Source organism: Micromonas pusilla, assembly GCF_000151265.4.
Source record: "Micromonas pusilla CCMP1545 genomic scaffold MICPUCscaffold_16, whole genome shotgun sequence".
Lineage (NCBI taxonomy): Eukaryota > Viridiplantae > Chlorophyta > Mamiellophyceae > Mamiellales > Mamiellaceae > Micromonas > Micromonas pusilla.
Window position 1 is genome coordinate 362587 of NW_003315897.1, and position 19310 is coordinate 381896.

Sequence of the window (19310 nt, forward strand, 5' to 3'; positions counted from 1 at the left end):
CGCGCGGCGAGGGGCGCGGAAGGACGCGACGAGCGAGAGAGATCGCCGCGCCGGTTCCCGGGCGCATGCGCGTCGAGCTGTCGCCGCACACGACGCCGCGCGACGCGCGGAATGACGACGGGCGCGCGTCGTTCCGGAGGTAAAAACCTGTAAAGTATGACTCTGGCGTTTGTCCGACGGTTTAGGAATGACATCTCGTTCGACCTCCGAGGAGGGTGTCGCGAACGTCGAGGGCTCCGCAAAGACGTGACGCGGTGCTCAGAGCACATCGCGTCGTGTGTGCGTACGTGCGTGCTTTCGTTCGTTACAATCGCGTATCGTCGCGCTATCGTGGTTCAGTTCGACGCTTCTCTCTCCTTCGCCGCCTCGTCTCGGAGCCGCGCGAAATACCCCGGAGGCATGATTCCGTTCACGGCGCGCGAGCACGTCTCTCTGTGCGGCGGGTGCGGTTCGGTTCCTCGGGCCCAGTCCTTCTGCTGGCAGCGCTTGTCGCAGTACCGCACGCCGCGGCACAGCTTGCATCCCAATCGCGCGTCGCGCTTGCCGCAGGTGACGCACGCTCGAAGCTTCACGAGCTCCTCGGCGACGGCGGCGTTGTCTGGGTGGTAAATTTCAGCAAGTTTGAACGCCTCCTTTGCCATCCGAAGGTTCTTCTCGAGTCCGCATCTCCCGTGGAGGAAGCAGAGCGCGAGATGATGGAGGCGATCTTCAGCCTTATGGTCAGGAAGCGGCCCGGAAGCGAAGAGCTCCATGGCGTCGTCGCTGATGCTCGCACTGGTGTCTTCCATGATTGAAAGGAGCGCTTCCCTTTTTGCAGTCCACAAATCACCGAGACGGTCCACGTAGTGACTCACGTAGTCACTGCCGCCGCCACTAAACTTCGAGCGCTCGAGAACCATCTTCTCGTATGCTACGTAATCGTTTTGAGCGATGGGCTGCGGGGCAGCTTCGGTGTGTGTGAGCTTCAACATAGTCTCCGATTTTTGGCATCCCTGCTCGACTGCCTGCTCCCACCACTCCCGCGCCTTCGCTATGTTTCGCTCGACGCCGCGGCCTTCGTCGTAGAGCAGGCCGATATTGCACATCGAAGATTCGTTGCCACACGCCGCGGCTCTCTCGTACCACTTCAACGCGTTTGCGTACTGTTCCCTTTCAAGCTCGAGATAGACCCCGTAGTTGTTCTGAGCGCAAGGATTCCCCTTCAACGCCCCTTTCAAGTACCACGCCGCAGCCGTAGACTTGTTTCGCTCTACGCCGCGGCCGTTGTCGTAGAGCTGGCCGAGGTTGTTCATGGCATCATAGTCGCCCTGCGCCGCGGCTTTCTCATACCACTCTCTCGCGGCTGCGTACTGACCCATCTCATCGTCGAGAAAGATTCCGTAGTTGAGTTGAGCTTCACGATCCCCCGTCGACGCCGCTTTCAAGAACCACTCCGCAGCCGTAGACTTGTTTTTCTCGACGCCCCTGCCGTCCTCGTAGAGCTGCCCGAGCATCTTCATGGCGTGAACGTCGCCCTGCGCCGCGGCCTTCTCCCACCACTTACGCGCGGCTTCGTACTCGCTTAATTCGTAGAACATAGAGCCGAGATCACTCTGCGTGCCAACGTGCCCGAGCTCCGCGGCCTTCACGAGCCACTGACGTGCTAGCTCGTCGTTTTCCTCCACGCCGCCGGTCCCTTTGCGGTAGTGCCCAGCGATCGCGTACGCCGCCTTCCCGCACCCGCCGTTCGCCTTCTTCACGAGCTCGCGGATCTTCCGCGGCAGCTTGATCTTCGTCATCGCGTCGCGACGTGGCGGCGGCAGGGAAAGTGCCCGCGGCGTCGTGGCTTTTTGCCAAACTGAAGAGACCCGCTGACCTCTCTGTCCTTTCTTTTCGCTCACTGGCGGATGACGCTGCGCTGCCTTGCGTGATGAGGCACCGAGCGCGGGTCGAACGCGGCGCAGCGCAGACGGCTCGCAGCGAGCGACTCCCCCGCCGCCGCCAGTCCGCGCCCGCGCGAGGCCACGCCCTCAGAACGAGCTCGACGCGTCGAATCCGTCCTCGTCGGCGTCGCGACGCGCGATCGGCCGCGGACGCGCGCGCGCGATCCGATCGCGCGCGGAGCCGCCCGCCCGCGTCGTCCTCTCATCGGACACCTCGCCTTCTTCTTCAAACGCGACGAAGAAGAAGAGGGAAGCGCGCGCCGCGATGCCCGGCGACGGCGAGACCGCGGTGACGGTGGACCCGCCGAAGCAGGAGGACGCGCCATCGGCGTCCGCGCCACCGAAGGAGAAGAAGGAGCGAGAGCCGCGCCTGTGGGAGGAGTGGCCGGGGAAGGACGTGCGTTCGCGCCCGATCCCTCCCGCTCGCCGCGCCCTCTTTTTTTGAAAGCGCGCGTCGTCCCTCCCTCCCTCCATCCATCCATCCATCCGACCTCCTCCCCATCCCAACCCACCCCTCCTCTCCCCAACCCCGTCCACAGAGATTCTTCTGCGACGGACGATGCATGACCGGCCCCTCCCCCGGCGCGCTCCTCGGCACGACGCTCACGATCTCGATCCCCGTGATCCTCTTCCTCGCGTTCGTCGTCCCGGACGTCGCGTCCGAGCACGGGGCCGCGATCTGGGTCTTCGCCGTCCTCCTCCCGGCGTGGAGCGTCACGAACCTCGTGATCACTGGCACGAGCGATCCGGGGTACCTGCCGCGGCTTCCGCACCCGGGTCCGACCCCGGACGGGCGCGCGCGGCCGCGTTACCGCGAGGAGATCGTGGAGGGGACGGGCAAGGCTGTCACCGTGAAGTGGAACGACACGTGTAACTTTTACCAGCCGCCGCGCGCGCACCACTGCTCGGTGAACGACGACTGCGTGGATAAGTTCGACCACCACTGCCCGTGGGTCGGGACCACGATCGGGGGGAGGAACTACCGGACGTTTCTGTTCTTCGTGTTCGGGACGCTGTTGATGTGTGTCTATGTCGTTTGCGTGTGCGCGTTGCAGATTCAGATCAAGCGCGACGACTTGGCGGCGGGGACGGAGAACAGGACGACGAAGGTGCGTTCTATACACCGGTCCCCATACGACCGCGTTGGCGTGGTGAACGCCGATCCTTAAGGACTTTTCCCGGCGTGTCTCTCCGCCCACCCCTCGCTTTCAATGCCCGCCCTCGACGCCTTTCAACTCCGACTGACGCCTTTGAACACCACCCCGCCATCGCTTTGTATGGAACGACCCTAAGGCGATCGAGAAGGCGCCCGTGGCGATGCTCGTGATGATCTTCGCGTTCGTGTTCTTTTGGTTCTTAGGGATAATGACGTGCTTCCACGCGTACTTGGTGCTCACGAACCAGACGACGTACGAGAGCTTCAGGGACGGGTACGGCAAGGACGAGAACCCGTACTGGCGCGGCCGGCTGGGGAACTGCGCCGAGGCGTTTTGTTGGCGGCGGCCGCCGAGCCGGTTTAACTTTCGAGGGACGAAGGATCAGCAGCCCAAGCTTGACGACGCGTGGGTCGCGCACTTGCAAGGGAGCGTCGTGCCGCTGCCGCCGCGCGTGGACCGGAAGAAGAAGAAGACGGCGAAGGGCAGGGCGGAGGAGCACGCGGAGGGCGGCGGCGACGACGGGAGCGACGGGAGCGACGAAGGGGAGGAGGGGAGAGGCGAACGGCGCGGCGCGGGGTCGCACCTCGCCGAGCTCGCGGCGATCAAGCTCGAGGAGAAGACGGCGGCGGGCGGCGCGGACGGGGAGGACGCGGACGACGAGAGCGGGTACGACGCGGAGGCGGAGAACAAGGTGTGACGCATGGCCCGGAGGCCGTAGCACGCTCTCATCATAATATTCTGTTCGAACACCACCAGTTACCAGTGCTGACTGCAGCGCGACCGACTATTTCTTCGTCGTCCGCTCCGACGCCGGATCTGAGCCGCAGACCGACGCCGCGCCGCGCCCCGGGGCTCCTCCTCATGGAGCCCCCCCCTCTCTCTCCCTTCCCACCCCCCGCCCCGCCGCCGCCGCCGCCGAACGCGCAGACGCCGCACCTCATCCTCGGCTCGCTGCGGTACACCATATGCTTCGATCTCCTCGTCGCGACGCCGCTCGTCCTCCTCTTCTTCTTCAAACGGATGGACGACTACGTCCCGATGGTCACGTCGCGCGCGCGCGGGCTGCGCGGCCGCGCGAGGCAGCTCGCCGCGGTGTGGGGCGCGAGCGGGACGGAGGTCACGTCGCGGTGCGGCGCGGACGCGCGCGATTACCTCCGCGTGCAGCGGCATCTTCTGGTCGCGCTCGCGGTCGTCTCAGGCGCGTCCCGTGCACTGGTTCTCCCCATACGGCCGCGTCGGCGTGGTGAACGCCGATCCTTGAGGACTTTTCCCGGCGTCTCTCTCCGCCCAGGGTCCCTCGCTTTCAATCCCGACACACCTCGGCGCCTTTCAACTCCACGAAATGACGCCTAGAACTCCACCCCGACATCGCTTCGTATGGAACGACCCTCAGCGCCCGCGCTCCTGATCCTCCTCCCCGTCGCGTGGCGCGCCGCGCCGTCTCCCGGCGCGGACGCCGCGCGCGACGATCGCGCGAATCAAGACGCGAATCTCTTCGCGCGGGGGACCGTGCACCACCTTCCGAACGGGTCGCCGTGGCTGTGGGTCGTGGTGTTCGTGTCGTTCGTCGTCGTCGTCGTCGTGGAGACTGTCGCGTCGAGACTGCATTCTAATCTCGTCGCGCGTCGATACGCGAAGCGCGAGTTAAACGCGTCCGTCGCGCGCGTGACCGTGCTCCTGAGGCGGCTGCCGCGGTGCGTGACGTCCGCGCCGCGGGTGCTGGAAACGGCTCTGGGTCGTGCGTTTCCTGGGCGCGTGCACGCGGTGATCGTGCCGAGGGACGGGAGAGAGGCGACGCTGCGGCGGCGCGCGCAGCTCGCGAAGCGGAGGCTGCGGGTCGCGAGGAGGAAGTTTTCGCGCGGCGGGAGCGCGTTCGGCGGCGGGAGCAGCGGCGGCGACGGGTTCGGCAGCGGCGGCGTCGGCGTCGGCACCCCCAGTGGCACCCCCATCGGCACCCCCATCGGCACCCCCGGCGCGTCGAGCGCGCCGAACGACCGCGCGCGGATGGAAATCTCGCGGCTCGTTCGCGACGTCTCAGGTGCGTTCTATACACTGGTCCCCATACGACCGCGTTGGCGTGGTGAACGCCGATCCTTAAGGACTTTTGCCGGCGTCTCTCTCCTCCCACTCCTCGCTTTCAATCCTTGCCCTCGACGCCTTTCAACTCCAACTGACGCCTTTCAACTCCACCCCGACGTTCGCTCGTATGGAACGGTCCTCAGCCGCGGAGGACGCGCTCGCGGCGTACAAACGCCTCCCCGCGCGCGATGTCCCGAACCCCGGGTGCGCGTTCGTCGTGTTCAAGGACAGGAAGACCGCGGACGACGCGCTGGAGGCGCTGACGCCGACGGTTCGAGGCGTCGGCGTTTGGTGTCTGAGAGCGGCGGGCGCGGCGACCGCCGACGCCGCCGCGGCGGCGGGCCCCGGGTCGATCGTCCATCGTCGTAACCGCCGCGGACGGGGCGTTACAGGTGCTGCCGCCGCTGCTGCGACGACGACCGAACTGGAACCGGAACTGGAACCGTCTTCTTCCATCTCGGTGGAGTCGATACGCCTCGCGATCGAGCACGGTGTCCACGCGTGGCGAGCGGACCGCGCGCCGCCGCCGTCGGGCGTCCTGTGGAGAAACGTCGGCGTCTCAGGTGCGTTCTATACACTGGTCCCCATACGACCGCGTTCGCGTGGTGAACGCCGTTTCATAAGGACTTTTCCCGGCGTCTCTCTCCGCCCACCCCTCGCTTTCAATACCCGCCCTCGACGCCTTTCAACGCCAACTGACGCCTTTCAACTCCACCCCGACGTTCGCTCGTATAAAACGACCCTCAGCGTCGGAACGCGTCGCGAGGCTCGTGACCATCTACGCCCTCGTGTTCCTCGGGCTCGTGTTCGTGTCCTCGCCGCTCGCGCTGTTCTCGTTCGTGAACGACCTCGCGAGGGCGCTGAACCCGAAGATGGACACGCACGCGATGTGGCTCTCGTGGGCGAAAGGCCGCGGTGCGCTCTCCGGGTTTATCTTTCAGGTGCGTTCTATACACTGGTCCCCATACGACCGCGTCGGCGTGGTGAACGCCGATCCTTAAGGACTTTGCCCGGCGCATCTCTCCGCCCACACCTCGCTTTCAATCCCCGCCATCGACGCCTTTCAACTCCACCTGACGCCTTTCAACACCACCCCGCCATCGCTTCGTATGGAACGACCCTCAGTTTCTCCCGCAGCTTTGCGTGCTTCTGATGATTTACGTCTTGATACCTTACGTGTTGGAGCGAGCGACCGCGGCGGAGAAGCACCTGACGCGCTCGGGCGCGTTCAGCTCGCTCGTGTTCAAAGAGTTTTGGTTCTTCCTCGTCAACTTGCTGCTGCTTCTCGCGCTCGGGAAAGCCGCGCTGAGCGCGACGGCGCAGCAAGTGCGGGAGTGTCGGTGGCGGCAGAGCCCGGACGCGTGCGAGTTTAAGTTTTTCAAACTCCTGGGCGACGCGTTCGTCGCCACGAGCGCGATGAGCGTGTTCGCGTTTCTGTGCTCGTGCTGCACGATCGGTCCGGCGTGGGAGCTCCTGGCGCTGTTCTCGTGGATCGGGAGCAGGGTGAAGGAGAAAGCCGCGGAGGCGGCGGCGGGAGGCGGCGGCGGCGGCGGCGGCGGCGGCGCGACTGGCTCCGCCGGCGACCTCCTCTCGCTGCTCCCGTCCGCCGGCGCCGCCCTCGTCGAGGACGCGCACGACGACGAGCACTTCGACAACCCCGCGTTCGCGTCCCCGGCGCCGGACGCGATCACGGCGGGGGGGACACGTGGAGACCGGGGATTGGACGACGTTCGCCTGACGCCCGCGCCGCTCGCGCGTCGGGCCGCGACCAAAAAAGTCCGCCCCGCGTTCGACCTCCCCGGCCAGCACGCGTTCAACGTCACCGTCCTCGCGTGCTCGCTGTCGTACGCCGCGCTCGCGCCCGTGCTCCTCGTCCCCGGGACGCTGTTCTTCGCCGCGCGGTACCTCGTGCACAAGCACAACTTGTTGTGTTTGCATTTGGACGCCGTCGCCGGCGCGGGGGACAGCGGGCTCTTCGGCGATCACGGGGAAGACGGAACGTCAACCGTCGCGCCGGCGACGGCGCGCCGGAAGATGACTTCGGACGGGCGCCTGCTCGGGACGGTCGTGCACCTGATCCGCGTGTCCGTGTTCGTGCACGCCGCGGTGATGGTCGCGTTTATGAACCTGCGGGGGGATCCGACGCAGCGCGCGTGCTCGGATGTGATTTTTTTGCTCGCCGTCGTGCGCCCGCGGGTCGAGGCCGCGACGGGGCGCGCGATGCGGCGGCGGCGCCGCGCCGGCGGCGGGAGCGGCGCGGACGTGCACGTGGACGCGGCGGAGGCGCTGCTCGGGGCGGGCGCGCGGAGCGCGGCCGACGAGGACGCGGAGGACGGCGGCGCGCACTGGGCGCGAGACGACGACGACGACGACGACGACGACGTCTCCGCGGCGACGCTGATCGACTCGCGGAGGTACGCCGGCCCCGCGGAGGACGGCGGCGACGCGCTGAGCTCGTTTCGAGCGGAGAGCGGGTGGGCGGGGCCGGGGAGCGCGAGCGGGGAGTCGGTGCAGTCGCCGACGGGGGCGAGCCCGAGCCCCCGCGGCGGCGGCGGCGGCGGCGGCGGCGGCGGCGGGGGGGGCTTTCGAGGCGGCGGGTGGACCCCAGACGACGACGGACTCGCGGAGCCGCTGCTGCTCGAGGACGACGAACAGGAGGACGCGAACGAGGCGAACTAAACTACCTAGACTAGAGCTACTGCGTTACATGACGAGAACGTGCGAAAGAGAGGGCCCTTCGTTCCCTTCCCTTCCCGCGGCAGGGAGGTGATATCTCGGACGAAACGAGAAAACGAGAAAACGACGCAGACGACGTGGCCTCGTTTCGTTCACTCCCCGCCGCGCCGGGACCACGCGATAAGATGCCGACGATCGACGACGTGAACGAGGCTGCCGGCGTCGTGAAAGAGACGTACACGACCGTGATGGCCGAGATGGCCGCCGCGGACGACGAGCTGAAGAGGAAGCGCGACGCGCTCGAGGCCGAGAAGCAGAGCATGAAGGGCGCGCACGACGTCCAAAAGTCAAAGATAAAACTTATCGTCGGAGGCGCGACCTTCGTGACGTCGCTCTCGACGCTAACGTCGATCCCGGGCAACTTCTTCGCGGCGATGTTCTCCGGAAACTACGAGATGCTCCCGGACGACGACGACGGCTCGTACTTCATCGACCGCGACGGGACGCACTTCCGTCATATCCTCAACTTTCTTCGCGAGCCAGACTCCACGTCCAATAAGACGTGCTACAACGGTCTGACCAAGTCGGAAAAGTCCGAGCTCGACAAAGAGCTTCAGTTCTACGGACTCTACGACAGGTTCCACAGCAAGGATTGGAAATTCAGGGAACTGAGCCGCGAGGAAGCCATCGCGGTGAAGTTCCTCGAGAACGCGCTCGAGAAAGACGAAGGGTACCCTTGCGATAAGGCTGCGATCGAGTCGGCGGTTTCTTTCGCTCGAGCACTGAGCTTCACGATGTGCGGCGACCTCCTTAAGAGTTCGTACACCAACAGACACTGGATGATCACCGAGGATATCATCGAGGGCGCCCCAGTGTGGAAGACGACGTTCGGGGACTGCGATACACTTTTGATGTATCGTAAGAGTCCTTACAACTACTGCGTGCATCTTTCTGTAACCAATTGGGAACTCATTTGGAACAGGGCACCGCGTGCGCACACTCCCGTCGCTCCCACCGAAGTGCCAGTGGATTCATGGAGAAGCGGTAAGACCGCGACGGATGCTACCTACCATCACTGCTTCGGAGGCGATGCTCGGCTGATCCCACAAATACGCTTCATCGACGTCGAAAAGCTCCCTGACGACTACCCGGTGATGCAAAAGGCGCTCGCGCGTCTCGCGGAGCTCGCGTGAGAACGAAAAAAAGAGAGACGAACGAACGAACGGAATCGAAGCGAACTAGACTACGTCTACTGCGTTACAAAACGAGAAGGTGCGAACGAAGCGTGCACGCGAGGTCTCTCCCTTGCCTAGGACGACCGCGTCGCTCGCTCCGCGCATCCCTGTACACCGTCGCGCGACCGCTCGTCTACATGAACAGCTCCTCGGACTCGCGATCGGCGACGCGAAACAAATCCGAGAGGTTCTCCGTCGACGTCATCCCCCCCGGAGTGTTCACGCCGCTCATCGCGCCGCTCCCTCCGCCGCCGTTCACGCCGCCCCCGCCGCCGCCCGCGCTTCCCGCGTCCGCCCACAAGTTCGCGTCGAAATCCCCGAGCGAGTCCACCTTCGCGAGCGACGAGCTCCGATACACCCCCGTCGGGTTTAAATCTCTCAGCGGCGCGCGTCGACCGTCCGGGCTCCTCCGTCCGTCCGCGCCGCCGCCGCCGCCGCTCGACGCCGCGTACGGCACCGCCTCCGCGCTCGACGGCAGCCACCCGGGCCCGGACACCATCAGCCCGCCGCTGCCGAACGTCGTCGGCGACGGCTCCGGGGATGAATCCCCGCCCAGCGCGGACGACGGCGTCGCGCCCCCCGCGGCGCCGTCCAATCCCAGCCGCCGCATCCTCGCGCGGAACCCGCTGCCGACGTCGCCGCGCGCGCCGTCGCCGTCGCCGTCGGCGTGGAGGTTCACGCGGTCGGCGTGGTCCACGGGGGTTTTCATCGACATCGCGAGGGTGGCGGCGTCGCCTTGCCGCATCGCGCGCTCGATGTGCGCGCGGAGGAGGAGCGCGTCGTCGTCCGCGGCGGAGGACACCGCGTAGGCGTCCTCCACGGCGCGGCGCAGTAACCGCTCGACGGGGGACGCGGACAGGTCACCGCCGTCCTCGACGTCCATGTCGTCATCGTCTATCGCCTGCGTCTCGTACCTCTGCGGCGGCGGCATCGGCGCGACGAGCGCGTCGTAGTTGGACGGCGGCGGAGAGCCGCCCCACCGCATCGCGTGGTCGGTCCAATGCGTCGTCGTCGTCGTCGTCGTCGTCGTCGGGTTCGACTTGGTCGGGTTCCGCGCGCGCTTCTTCGCCGCCGCGGTCGTCGCGGCGGTGGCCGCGTGTCCTCCGTTCGCGCCGCCCGCCGCTGCTGCCGCAGCCGCCGCCTTCTTCGCGGCCGCCGACGGCTTCGCCGACCCCCCCGCGCCCTTCTCGGCTTTCTCCGCGGCGTTCGAGGCGTCCCCCCTCGCCGCCGTCGCCGGCGCCGGCCGCGGCGCCAGGTCCTGCGGGTGCGCGCGCTCGTACTCCAAAAAGTACTTCTCGTACGTGTTCAGCAGCAGCGTCCCGATGTCCGTGTACGTGTGCCCGTCGTAGTGGTTGCTCATCTCTCGGAACACCTCCACCATGGAGAGGTTTTTCCGCGCCGTCGGCCGTTCGACGAAGCCGCCGCGATTGGTAACCTGCGTGGGTGAAGCGATCGGTCAGTCGAACGTCTTACCGGTCAAACGTTGAAAGGGAAGCGCGGGTGAAGAGTGTCGACGGGAAAAGTCCTTAAGGAACGGCGTGCACCACGCGAACGGGGTTGTACGGGGAGCAGTCTCACCGCGCGATAGAGGCCGTAGGTGTCGAACGGCTTGTTCGTGCGTTGGAGGCGGCGGTTGAGGGTGTGCGCGAGCTTATCGAAGTTGACGCCGTTCGCGACGTGCATCTCCTGCGCTCAGCGGAGAGGGGTGGGGACGTGAGGATGGAGTGATGGAGGGAGGGAGGGAGGACGGGGAGAGAGAGTCCTTAAGGAACGGCGTCCACCTCGCGAACGGGGTCGTATGGGGACCAGTCAGATTCGATTCGATTCGCTGAAAACGAACGATAAAACGACGGTCCGAGGTTGTTATTTCCGAGGAGACTCGAAGCTCCCGCGGCCGGGATCTCGCGCGCCGCGCCGCGCCGCGCGCTTCCGCGACGCCGCGCCGCCGCCTCCGCGCGCCTCGACGACTCGCGCACCTTGAACTCGCGCTCGAACGTCTCCCTCGGATCGTCCATCTCTCGCAGCGGCGGTCGTCCGCCGCTCGTCGACGCGAGCGCGTACGCGTCGCGCGCCGCGCCGGCTCTTTCCCCCCCCAATCCCACGTCCGGGGAGAAACTCGCGTCGCGTCCTCCGCGCGACGCCAGCGGAGGCGGCGGCGGCATGAGAAGCGTCTCGAGCGCGGCCTGCTCGAAGTCTTCGAGATGCGGCGGGTTCGTGACGTGCGGCATCGCGTGCGCGTCGTACGCGTGATGGTACTCCATGGCGGCGGCGGCGCGCGCGCGACGACGAAGTGCGCGCGCGCGTCGTCCGTCGATCTTTTTTTTCGCTGACGTGTCCGTTAGATCCGTGACGCGGACTCTTTTCAACGCACGAAAACGGTCAGGTCCTCGACGAGTCGTCCTTCCCGCCAGTTCGCGACGGGAAAAAATCGCATCGCGCGCGGCGTCAGATCCGCGCGTCCGTCGCGCGCCCTCCCCTCCCTCCCCCCGCCCGCGTCATGGCGCGCCCGCTGCACGAGGGCGTCCTCGAGCGCCCGGTCACGTCGCTCGTCGTCGCGACGTGCGCGGCCATCACGTGGTACCTCCACGCGCGCGGGCTCGGCTACGACGACGTGGGAATGTCGTACGCGGCTGTCGTGCGCGAGAAAAAATACCATCGATGCGTCACCGCGTCGCTCTCGCACGTGTCCGTCCTTCACCTGCTCTTCAACATGTCCACGCTGTGGAGCTGCGGCGTCGTCGAAGCCGCGGGGGGGCGCGGGGTGATGAGCGACGCCGAATCCGCGGCGGGGTACCCGTGGGGGTCGGCGTGGTACGCGCGACTCTCGTTGCTCATGCTGTTGGGGACGTGTGGCATCGTCCTGGCGACATATCACGTCCTCCTGACGCGCTTTCGCAGAGAGGAATACGAGCGCGTGACCGCGGTGGGGTACAGCGCGGTCGTGTTCGGGTGGATGACGATCTTATCCGTGAAGCGACCGACTTCATCGCTGGTGTTGATCGGCGGCGCGGTGAACCTGCCGGTCAACCTCGCGCCGTTCGCGTCGTTGGCGTTCACGTCGATCGTCGTCCCGCGAGCCAGTTTCGTGGGGCATCTCGCGGGGATAGTGATGGGGTATCTGATCGCGTGGGACCTGTTCGCGTGGTTCAACTGGAGGTGGTGCGTCGCGGTCGTCGTCGCGATCGGGATGCTGGCGGCGAGAGAGAGCGGGGTGGTGGGCGGGGTCGTGGGGCGACTCGCGGGCGGCGGCGGCGGCGGCGGAAGTGAGGCGCGTTCATCTACGCACTGGTCCCCATACGACCGCGTTCGCGTGGTGAACGCCGATCCTTCAGGACTTTGCCCGGCGTCTCTCTCCGCCCATCACCCATCGCTTTCAATCCCCGCCCTCGACGCCTTTCAACTCCACCTGACGCCTTTCAACTCCACCCCGACGTTCGCTCGTATGGAACGCACCTGAGGCGGCGTTCGCGGGCGTCGGTCGACGCCTCGGCGGCGGCGAGAAGGACGAGAACGACCCGCGCGCCATCGCGCGCGCGCTGCGAGGGAGCGGCCCCGGCGACGTCGCGGACGAGTGCGTGTAGCGCGAGCATCAGTAGTAATACAACACGCCATCCGTCTAGCTAGAAAATACCGTAGTGATACACGACATACACATCCGTCACAGCCGCGAGGCCGCGACGACCGCCGGCGCGACGCTCTCGCGTTCTTCGCCGCCGCCGCCGCCGCCGCGCCGGCTCGCCCCCGCGGAGCCCCGCGCGTCCTCCTCCCGCTCCGACGCGCCCGGGGTCGTCGTCGCCGCCGCCGCCGCGGCGCGCGACACGACGAAGTCTACGATCGCGCGCGTTACGACATCCCTCGTCGCGCGCTCGTGCGCGATGAGGTGCCCGGCGTTCGGCAGCGAAGCGAACGTCTTGTCCGTCGAGCCCGCCTCTCTCACGAAAATCTCGCTCGCGCCCGGATCCGTGGCTTCGTCCTCCGCGCCGTGCAGCACGAGCAGCGGCGTGGTTATCTCTCCGTAGCGCTTACGCAGCGACTCAAACCCTGAGGCACGACGCGACAGCGCGCGGGAGGGGGGGGGGGAGGAGAAGAAGGCGAAGGTCAGCGAAGGGACGAGAGGCGTCGACTATCGACGCGACGCGAGCGCCAAAAAAAACCAAAAGAAAAAACCAAAAAAAACCGCCGCCGCCGCCGCCGCCGTCGTCGCACCTTTGAGTATCTCGTACCCCGCCTTCGCGCGGACGTTCGCCACGGTCACGAGCGGGTCCCTCGCGTACTCCTCAACCGCGTCCTTATCGTCGCTCAGACGCTCGGGCGGGACCGCGGGTATGAGCCGCCGGTCCGGCGCCGCGCGCGCCAACGCCGCGCCCGCGAGCGCTTGCGCGCGGAGCGTCAGATTCCATCGCACGTCGATCGCGGGGGCGATCAGCGTGAGCGAGGACCAGGACAAGTCCGGCGATCGCAGCACCGCGTGCGCGGCGACGAGGCCGCCGAAGGACGCGCCCGCGAACGCCATGGGGATCTCGCGCGGGTGTTCGCCCCGGACGAGCCTGCGGACGGAAGGAGAGACAGGAGGGCGAACGAGTGAGATGAATTAGACGTCGTGATGACGCGGATCGATGTTGGACGACGACGACGACGACGACGACGACGACGCGCCTGGCGTACTGCACCGCGTCGTCCACGACGCCCTCGAACCCGTCCCTCCCGAACTGATGCCGTAGCTCGCCGCCGCTTCGCCCGTGACCGACGTGGTCCCAGCCGTACACCGCCACCTTCGCGCGCGCCAGCGCGGTCGCGAGCGCGTCGAATCGTCCGACGTGCTCGTGGATGCCGTGCGCGAGGAGAAGCAACGCGCGCGGGGGAGACGCGTCGCCGCGCGGGAGCCACGCGCGCGTGAAGAGCTCGTGACCGGAGGACGCGCTTCTGAAGGTGCCGTCCACGACCTTCTCGCGGTGATGTGGCGACATAAAGCGCGCGGGCGGCGGGCGCGCGGAGAGAGTGAGACCAGCCGCGCTTCGGGGGCGGACGCTGACGATGACGCGGCGCGGCGCTCGCGAACGTCATTTTCCCGTCCGAGGCTCGGGCGGCTCGGCCATCACAGCGCGGCGCTCCGCCGCGATGACCGACGTCGCGTGCGATACCGGCGGGTGGGTCCCGTCGACGCCCGGGGGCGAGCGCGCGTCGCCCGCGGCGTCGCCGATGAAGCCGCCGTCCGCGTCGTCGCGATCGCGCGCGTCCTCCGCGGTAACACCCGACGCGCGCTCCGCGGATCGTCCGTCCCCTCGTCGCGAGGACGACGACGGCGTCGGCGCGTCGATCGCGAACTGGTTCTCCGGCGTCTTCGGCGGCGATAAAGACGAGGGCAGCAAGGTCGAGGACGAGGACGACGCCGCCGAGGAGAAGACGCCGCCGTCGCCGCGGGACGGGCGGCGCGAGAAGCGATCCCCGAACGAAGACGACGACGACCACGACCACGATCGCGATCGCGGCGACGACGCGAACGCCGCGTCCGACGCGACCGCGACGGACGCGGCGACCTCAACGTCCGCCCTTCCGTCAGCAGCGCCCGCGGCGGACGTCGCGCTCGCCAAGTTCCGCGCCGACGTCGCCGTCGCGCTCGCGATCGCGCGCGACGCGCTCCCGCGGCGCGTCGCGCGGAACGCCCAGCTCGTGGCGTCGCTCGAGGATTTGAAGACGTTCGCGGACCGAGACGCGGTCCTCGCGATGGCGGACTGGCGCGTCGCGGGCGGCGGCGAGGACCTCGACGCCGTGCAGGTCGCGGACGTCAAGGTGGTGGTGGAGAAGGAGGAGGAAGAGGGAGAGACGCTGACGGCGGTGCCGCTCGAAGAAGAGACGACGACGACGACGGACGCCAAGACAGTCGGTCAGAGTTGGCCGATCCGGCTGCAGCTCCCCGGGCTCGTCGAGCTCGCGCACGAGGACGAGCCGGGGACGCTGTCGTCGTGGACGTACTGCGACGCCGCGGCGTTCGCGGTGTCGGCGTCGGCGTTCGGCGGCGGCGGCGGCGGCCGCGGCGGCGCCGCCGCCGCCGACGACGTCGCGGCGGTCAGACTCGCCGTGCGACAGGTCGGCGCGGACTCGTGCTTCGCCGTCGTCGTGGGGGACGAGAAGCGCGCGCGGAAGACGACGAAGACGCTGACGGAGACGTGCGGGATGCGCTCGAGGCACGTCGTCGTCGTCCCACCGAACGCCCGCCCGACCGCCGGCGGCGGCGGCGGCGACGACGACGGCGGCGGCGATGACGACGAGCCGCCGCCGCGGCCGACGAACGAGGTGCGTTCTATCTTACACTGGTCCCCATGCGACCGCGTTCGCGTGGTGAACGCCGTTTCTTAAGGACTTTGTCTCCCGGCGCGTCTCTCCACCCAGGTTCCCTCGCTCGCAATCCCGACGCGCCTCGACGCCTTTCAACTCCGCTTCTGACGCCTACGAACTCCGCCCCGACGTCGCTCTGAACGATGGAACGACCCCGAGGCGGTGGCGCGGTGGACGACCGACCTCGCCGACGCGCTGCTCCGACGGCACCGACGCGTCGCGCAGATCCGCGAGGACGAGTTCCGCGCGCTCGGCGCCGCGGTCGACGCCGCGGCCGCGGAGAACGTCGGATGGGGGTTGCCGTCGTCGCTGCGGACGGCGGCGGACGCCGCCGCCGCCGCCGCCGCCGCCGCCGCGTCGGTCCCCGTCGACGCGGCGATGCGAGCGAGCGATCTTCTCGCGCGTTCGGGGATCGAATCCTCGCTCGGCGCGGCGACCGACGCCGCCGACGGGCTCGGGCGGCGCGTCGGGAGCGTCGCCGCGAGCGTCACAACGCGCGCGAGCGAGCTCGGCGCGGGCGTCGCGGAGACGACGGCGGGCGTCGCGTCCGCGTTGGGCGTCGGCGCGAACGCGGCGTTCGCGCGCGCGACGGCGGCGGTGAGCTCGGTGACGACCGCGGCGACGCAGCTCGTGAGCGGGGGCGGAGGGAAGGGGGGCGACGACGACGCCGTCGAGGTGTTGAGCGGAGGAGGAGGAGGAGGGGGGAAGGGGGCGCCTGCTGCCGACGACCCTAAAAAGTGACTCAATCAATCATCTACACTTCGGCTTTCCGAACCGACACGCACTTTTCCACCGTCCGTCCCGCTGTCTCGAGGTGACCCACCGCTCAGTTTCAACATTTGATCGCGTCTCCTTTCAACTGACCGGTGAACTTTTTTCGTACAGAACACGTCGTCGACGAACGGACGGAACGTCGTCTCGCCGCGGACGTCGCGGCGGCCGCGCAGAACGCCGCGCGCGACCGATCGTCGCCGCACGCGCGCCCCCTCTCCCGCTCTCACCATGACCGCCGCCGCGTCCGCGTCGAAGATGACGGTCCCGCAGCTCCGCGAGGAGCTCAAGTCCAAGGGCTTGGACGCGACCGGGCTCAAGGCGGAGCTCGTCGCGCGCCTCGAGGCGTCGCGGAGCGGCGGCGACGACGCGGGTGCGCCGCGCGCGATCTCTTCTCTTCCTCCTCCGATCGACCCGAGTCGCGCGCCCTTCCCGTCGTCCTCTCCGCGTTCGGCGGCGCGATCGACGCGCGCGGGGCGCTTTCGCCGCCGCCGCGCTTACCCGCGGCGCCGCGCGCCCGCGTCGCGCGTCGCGCGCGTCGATCGCGCCATCGCTCGATCGGTCGATCGCGACCGGCGAGGGGCCACACGGGGCGTCGCGTCGTCGCCGCCGCGCGATCGATGACCCCGCCGCGCCCCAACACGCCGCGCCCCCGCCCGCGCGATCGCGATCGCGCGCCCGCGCGCGCCCGCGTCCCCCGCGAACGTCATCCCTGACCGTCCCCCGCGCCCCCCGAACCGCCGTCGCGACGTCGATCGCCGCAGGCACCGACGCGGACGCCGCGCCGACGGCCGCCGCGGACGACGCGGAGACGAAGGGGGACGAAGAAAAAGACGCAGCCGCCGCAGCCGCCGCCGCCGCCGCCGACGACGACGACGAGGACGCCCCCGCGGGGAAGCGGAAGCGCGCCGACGCCGCGGAGACGGAGGACAAGGACGAAGAGGAGGTCGCCGCGAAGGCGGCGAAGCGCGACGCCGACGCCGCCGCCGCCGCCGCCCCCGAAGCCGACGCCGCCGACGCCGAAGCCGCCCCAGACGCCGCCGCCGCCGCCGCCGCCGACGTCTTCTGGGAGACGGACGAGGCGACGGGCAAGGCGTTCTTCGAACTCCCGTGCGCCGGTCACGAGGGCAGGGTCATCGGCCGCGGCGGCGAGACGATCAAGTACATCGAGAACCGCTTCTCGGTGAAGCTCGACATGAAGCGCGACCGCGGCGTCGTGCGATGCGCGGGCGCGCCCGCGTCGCTCCCCGAGTGCCGCCGGATCGTCACGGAGGTGATCGACACCGGCGACATCAAAGACCGCCCGTCGGCGGATAACTTCACGCTCGGCGGCGCCGCGGGGATGGTCGCGCAGCTCATCGCGGCGGCGGCGGCGAACGGCACGTCCGCGCTCGGCGGCGCCAACGACCCGGATCTCCCCGAGCACCTCAAAGGGTCCGATCCCGACGAGACGGTGGTCGTGGACGTGCCGTGCCCCGGGCAGGAAGGCCGCGTCATCGGGAAGGGCGGCGCGACGATCAAGGAGATCGAGCGGCAGTCCGGCGCGGGGATGAAGGTGGAGAAGGGGTCGGGGAAGTGCAGCATCCACGGCGCGTTGGCGCGCGTCATCGTCGCGCGTCGCGCGGTGATGGACGCGATGAACCTCGTGCAAGATTTCAGGCGCGTTTTATCTTTCCCGCACTGGTCCCCATACGACCCCGTTCGCGCGGTGAACGCCGATCCTTGAGGACTTTGTTCGCCCGCGCCGCGCGCATCTCTCCGCCACCCACCCCTCGCTTTCATCGATCCCCGACACACCTCGACGCGTGCCTCACAACTCCGCTTCTGACGCCTTTCAACTCCACCCCGACGTTCCTTCGCTTCGTATGGACAATTTCCCTCATCAGCGTCGCCGAGGCGGCCAACGCGCCGCCGCCGGGGATCCAAGGCGGCCCCACGCGCGCGGGCGACTGGACGTGCCCGCAGTGCCGAGGTCTGGTCTACTCCGGGAAGTCGAACTGTTTCAACTGCGGCGCGCCGCGGCCGATGAACGCGGGCGTGATGGCCCCCGCCGCCGGGTACGCCCCCGCGATGCAAGCTGGCATGATGCAACAGGGCGGGTACGCGATGCAACCGATGATGATGGCGCCGCCGCACGCGATGTACGGCGGCGCGCCCGCCGTCAACCCGATGGCCGCCGTCGGCGGCGGCGGCCCGACGACGTCGATCGAGGTGCCGTGCGCGGGGTGCGAGGGACGCATCATCGGGAAGGGCGGCGACATGATCAAGTACCTCCAGGCGCGTCCCACGCACTGGTTCCCACACGACCGCGTCGGCGCGGTGAACGCCGATCCTTAAGGACTTTTCCCGGCGCATCTCTCCGCTCATCCCTCGCTTTCAATCCCGACACACCTCGGCGCCTTTCAACTCCGCTTCTGACGCCTTTCAACTCCACCCATGATCGAGTACCTCCAGTCCGTCACCGGCGCCAAGCTGGACATGAAGCGCGACGTCGGGACGGTGATGATGACGGGGTCGCCCGAGGCGGTGCAGGCGGCGCAGGAGCTCGTGCTCGAGGTGATGGAGCTCGGCGATACGCGGAGTAAGGGCGGGTTGATTCCGAAATTTGGCGGCGCCGCGCAGCAGCAGCAGATGATGATGGTGCCGATGCAAGGGCAAGGGTACGCGCCGGCGCCGGGCGGGTACGCGATGATGCCGCAGCAAGGCGCCTACGCGCAGCCGGCGCAATACGCGCCGCAGCCGGTGCAATACGACCCCTACTCGCGGGCGGCGCAGCCGGGCGCGGCGGCGGCGTACGGACAGCAGCAGCAGCAGCCGGCGGAGCAGGGCGCGGTGTACCAACCGCAACCGGCGCAGCACGCGGCGGTGGCCGCCGCGGAGTGGGGGCAGCAGCAGCCGGCGGCGGCGGCGGCGGCGGACGCGGGCGCGGGCGCGGGCGCGGGCGCGGCGGGGGGCGCGACCGCGGCGGGGGAGTGGCAGACGCACTACTCGGAGGGGAAGCCGTATTACTACAACACCGTCACGGGGGAGACGCGGTGGGCGTGATGATGTTGAAGTAGTATAACGCTCGAGATGTGTGCGTTGTAGGATACAAATAAACATAAGAGAAGAGGTTGGCGGTTGTTCATATTGCG

General features: G+C 68.2%; 9 protein-coding genes across 9 annotated transcripts; 6 read left to right on the forward strand and 3 right to left on the reverse strand.

Moving 5' to 3' along the window:
- Window positions 1–335: 335 nt before the first annotated feature.
- Window positions 336–1778, reverse strand: MICPUCDRAFT_53932 (uncharacterized protein; the record flags this gene model as incomplete). Its single annotated transcript, XM_003064156.1, has 1 exon — window positions 336–1778. One exon carries the CDS (start codon window positions 1776–1778, stop codon window positions 336–338), a length of 1443 nt encoding a protein of 480 aa, XP_003064202.1.
- A 198-nt stretch (window positions 1779–1976) lies between these two features.
- MICPUCDRAFT_53933 (zinc finger family protein) lies at window positions 1977–3776 on the forward strand (the record flags this gene model as incomplete). The annotated part of the gene is made up of 3 exons (XM_003063965.1): window positions 1977–2319; window positions 2462–3031; window positions 3216–3776. The coding sequence occupies exons 1-3, from the start codon at window positions 2188–2190 to the stop codon at window positions 3774–3776; spliced, it is 1263 nt and encodes a 420-aa protein (XP_003064011.1). The 5' UTR covers window positions 1977–2187.
- A 164-nt stretch (window positions 3777–3940) lies between these two features.
- MICPUCDRAFT_53934 (uncharacterized protein) lies at window positions 3941–6159 on the forward strand (the record flags this gene model as incomplete). The annotated part of the gene is made up of 4 exons (XM_003063966.1): window positions 3941–4313; window positions 4473–5117; window positions 5302–5721; window positions 5906–6159. The coding sequence occupies 4 exons, from the start codon at window positions 3941–3943 to the stop codon at window positions 6157–6159; spliced, it is 1692 nt and encodes a 563-aa protein (XP_003064012.1).
- A 151-nt stretch (window positions 6160–6310) lies between these two features.
- Window positions 6311–7885, forward strand: MICPUCDRAFT_53935 (uncharacterized protein; the record flags this gene model as incomplete). Its single annotated transcript, XM_003063967.1, has 1 exon — window positions 6311–7885. One exon carries the CDS (start codon window positions 6311–6313, stop codon window positions 7835–7837), a length of 1527 nt encoding a protein of 508 aa, XP_003064013.1. The 3' UTR covers window positions 7838–7885.
- A 134-nt stretch (window positions 7886–8019) lies between these two features.
- On the forward strand, window positions 8020–9027 carry MICPUCDRAFT_53936 (uncharacterized protein; the record flags this gene model as incomplete). Its single annotated transcript, XM_003063968.1, has 1 exon — window positions 8020–9027. The coding sequence occupies one exon, from the start codon at window positions 8020–8022 to the stop codon at window positions 9025–9027; it is 1008 nt and encodes a 335-aa protein (XP_003064014.1).
- Window positions 9028–9202: 175 nt separating this feature from the next.
- MICPUCDRAFT_43240 (uncharacterized protein) lies at window positions 9203–11330 on the reverse strand (the record flags this gene model as incomplete). Its single annotated transcript, XM_003064157.1, has 3 exons — window positions 9203–10504; window positions 10648–10755; window positions 11046–11330. The coding sequence occupies 3 exons, from the start codon at window positions 11328–11330 to the stop codon at window positions 9203–9205; spliced, it is 1695 nt and encodes a 564-aa protein (XP_003064203.1).
- A 236-nt stretch (window positions 11331–11566) lies between these two features.
- MICPUCDRAFT_23341 (uncharacterized protein) lies at window positions 11567–12526 on the forward strand (the record flags this gene model as incomplete). Its single annotated transcript, XM_003063969.1, has 1 exon — window positions 11567–12526. The coding sequence occupies one exon, from the start codon at window positions 11567–11569 to the stop codon at window positions 12524–12526; it is 960 nt and encodes a 319-aa protein (XP_003064015.1).
- A 201-nt stretch (window positions 12527–12727) lies between these two features.
- Window positions 12728–14036, reverse strand: MICPUCDRAFT_23233 (uncharacterized protein; the record flags this gene model as incomplete). The annotated part of the gene is made up of 3 exons (XM_003064158.1): window positions 12728–13110; window positions 13276–13616; window positions 13735–14036. 3 exons carry the CDS (start codon window positions 14034–14036, stop codon window positions 12728–12730), a joined length of 1026 nt encoding a protein of 341 aa, XP_003064204.1.
- A 151-nt stretch (window positions 14037–14187) lies between these two features.
- MICPUCDRAFT_43242 (uncharacterized protein) lies at window positions 14188–19221 on the forward strand (the record flags this gene model as incomplete). The annotated part of the gene is made up of 6 exons (XM_003063970.1): window positions 14188–15363; window positions 15565–16002; window positions 16291–16549; window positions 16941–17751; window positions 18063–18495; window positions 18622–19221. The coding sequence occupies 6 exons, from the start codon at window positions 14188–14190 to the stop codon at window positions 19219–19221; spliced, it is 3717 nt and encodes a 1238-aa protein (XP_003064016.1).
- Window positions 19222–19310: the final 89 nt, after the last annotated feature.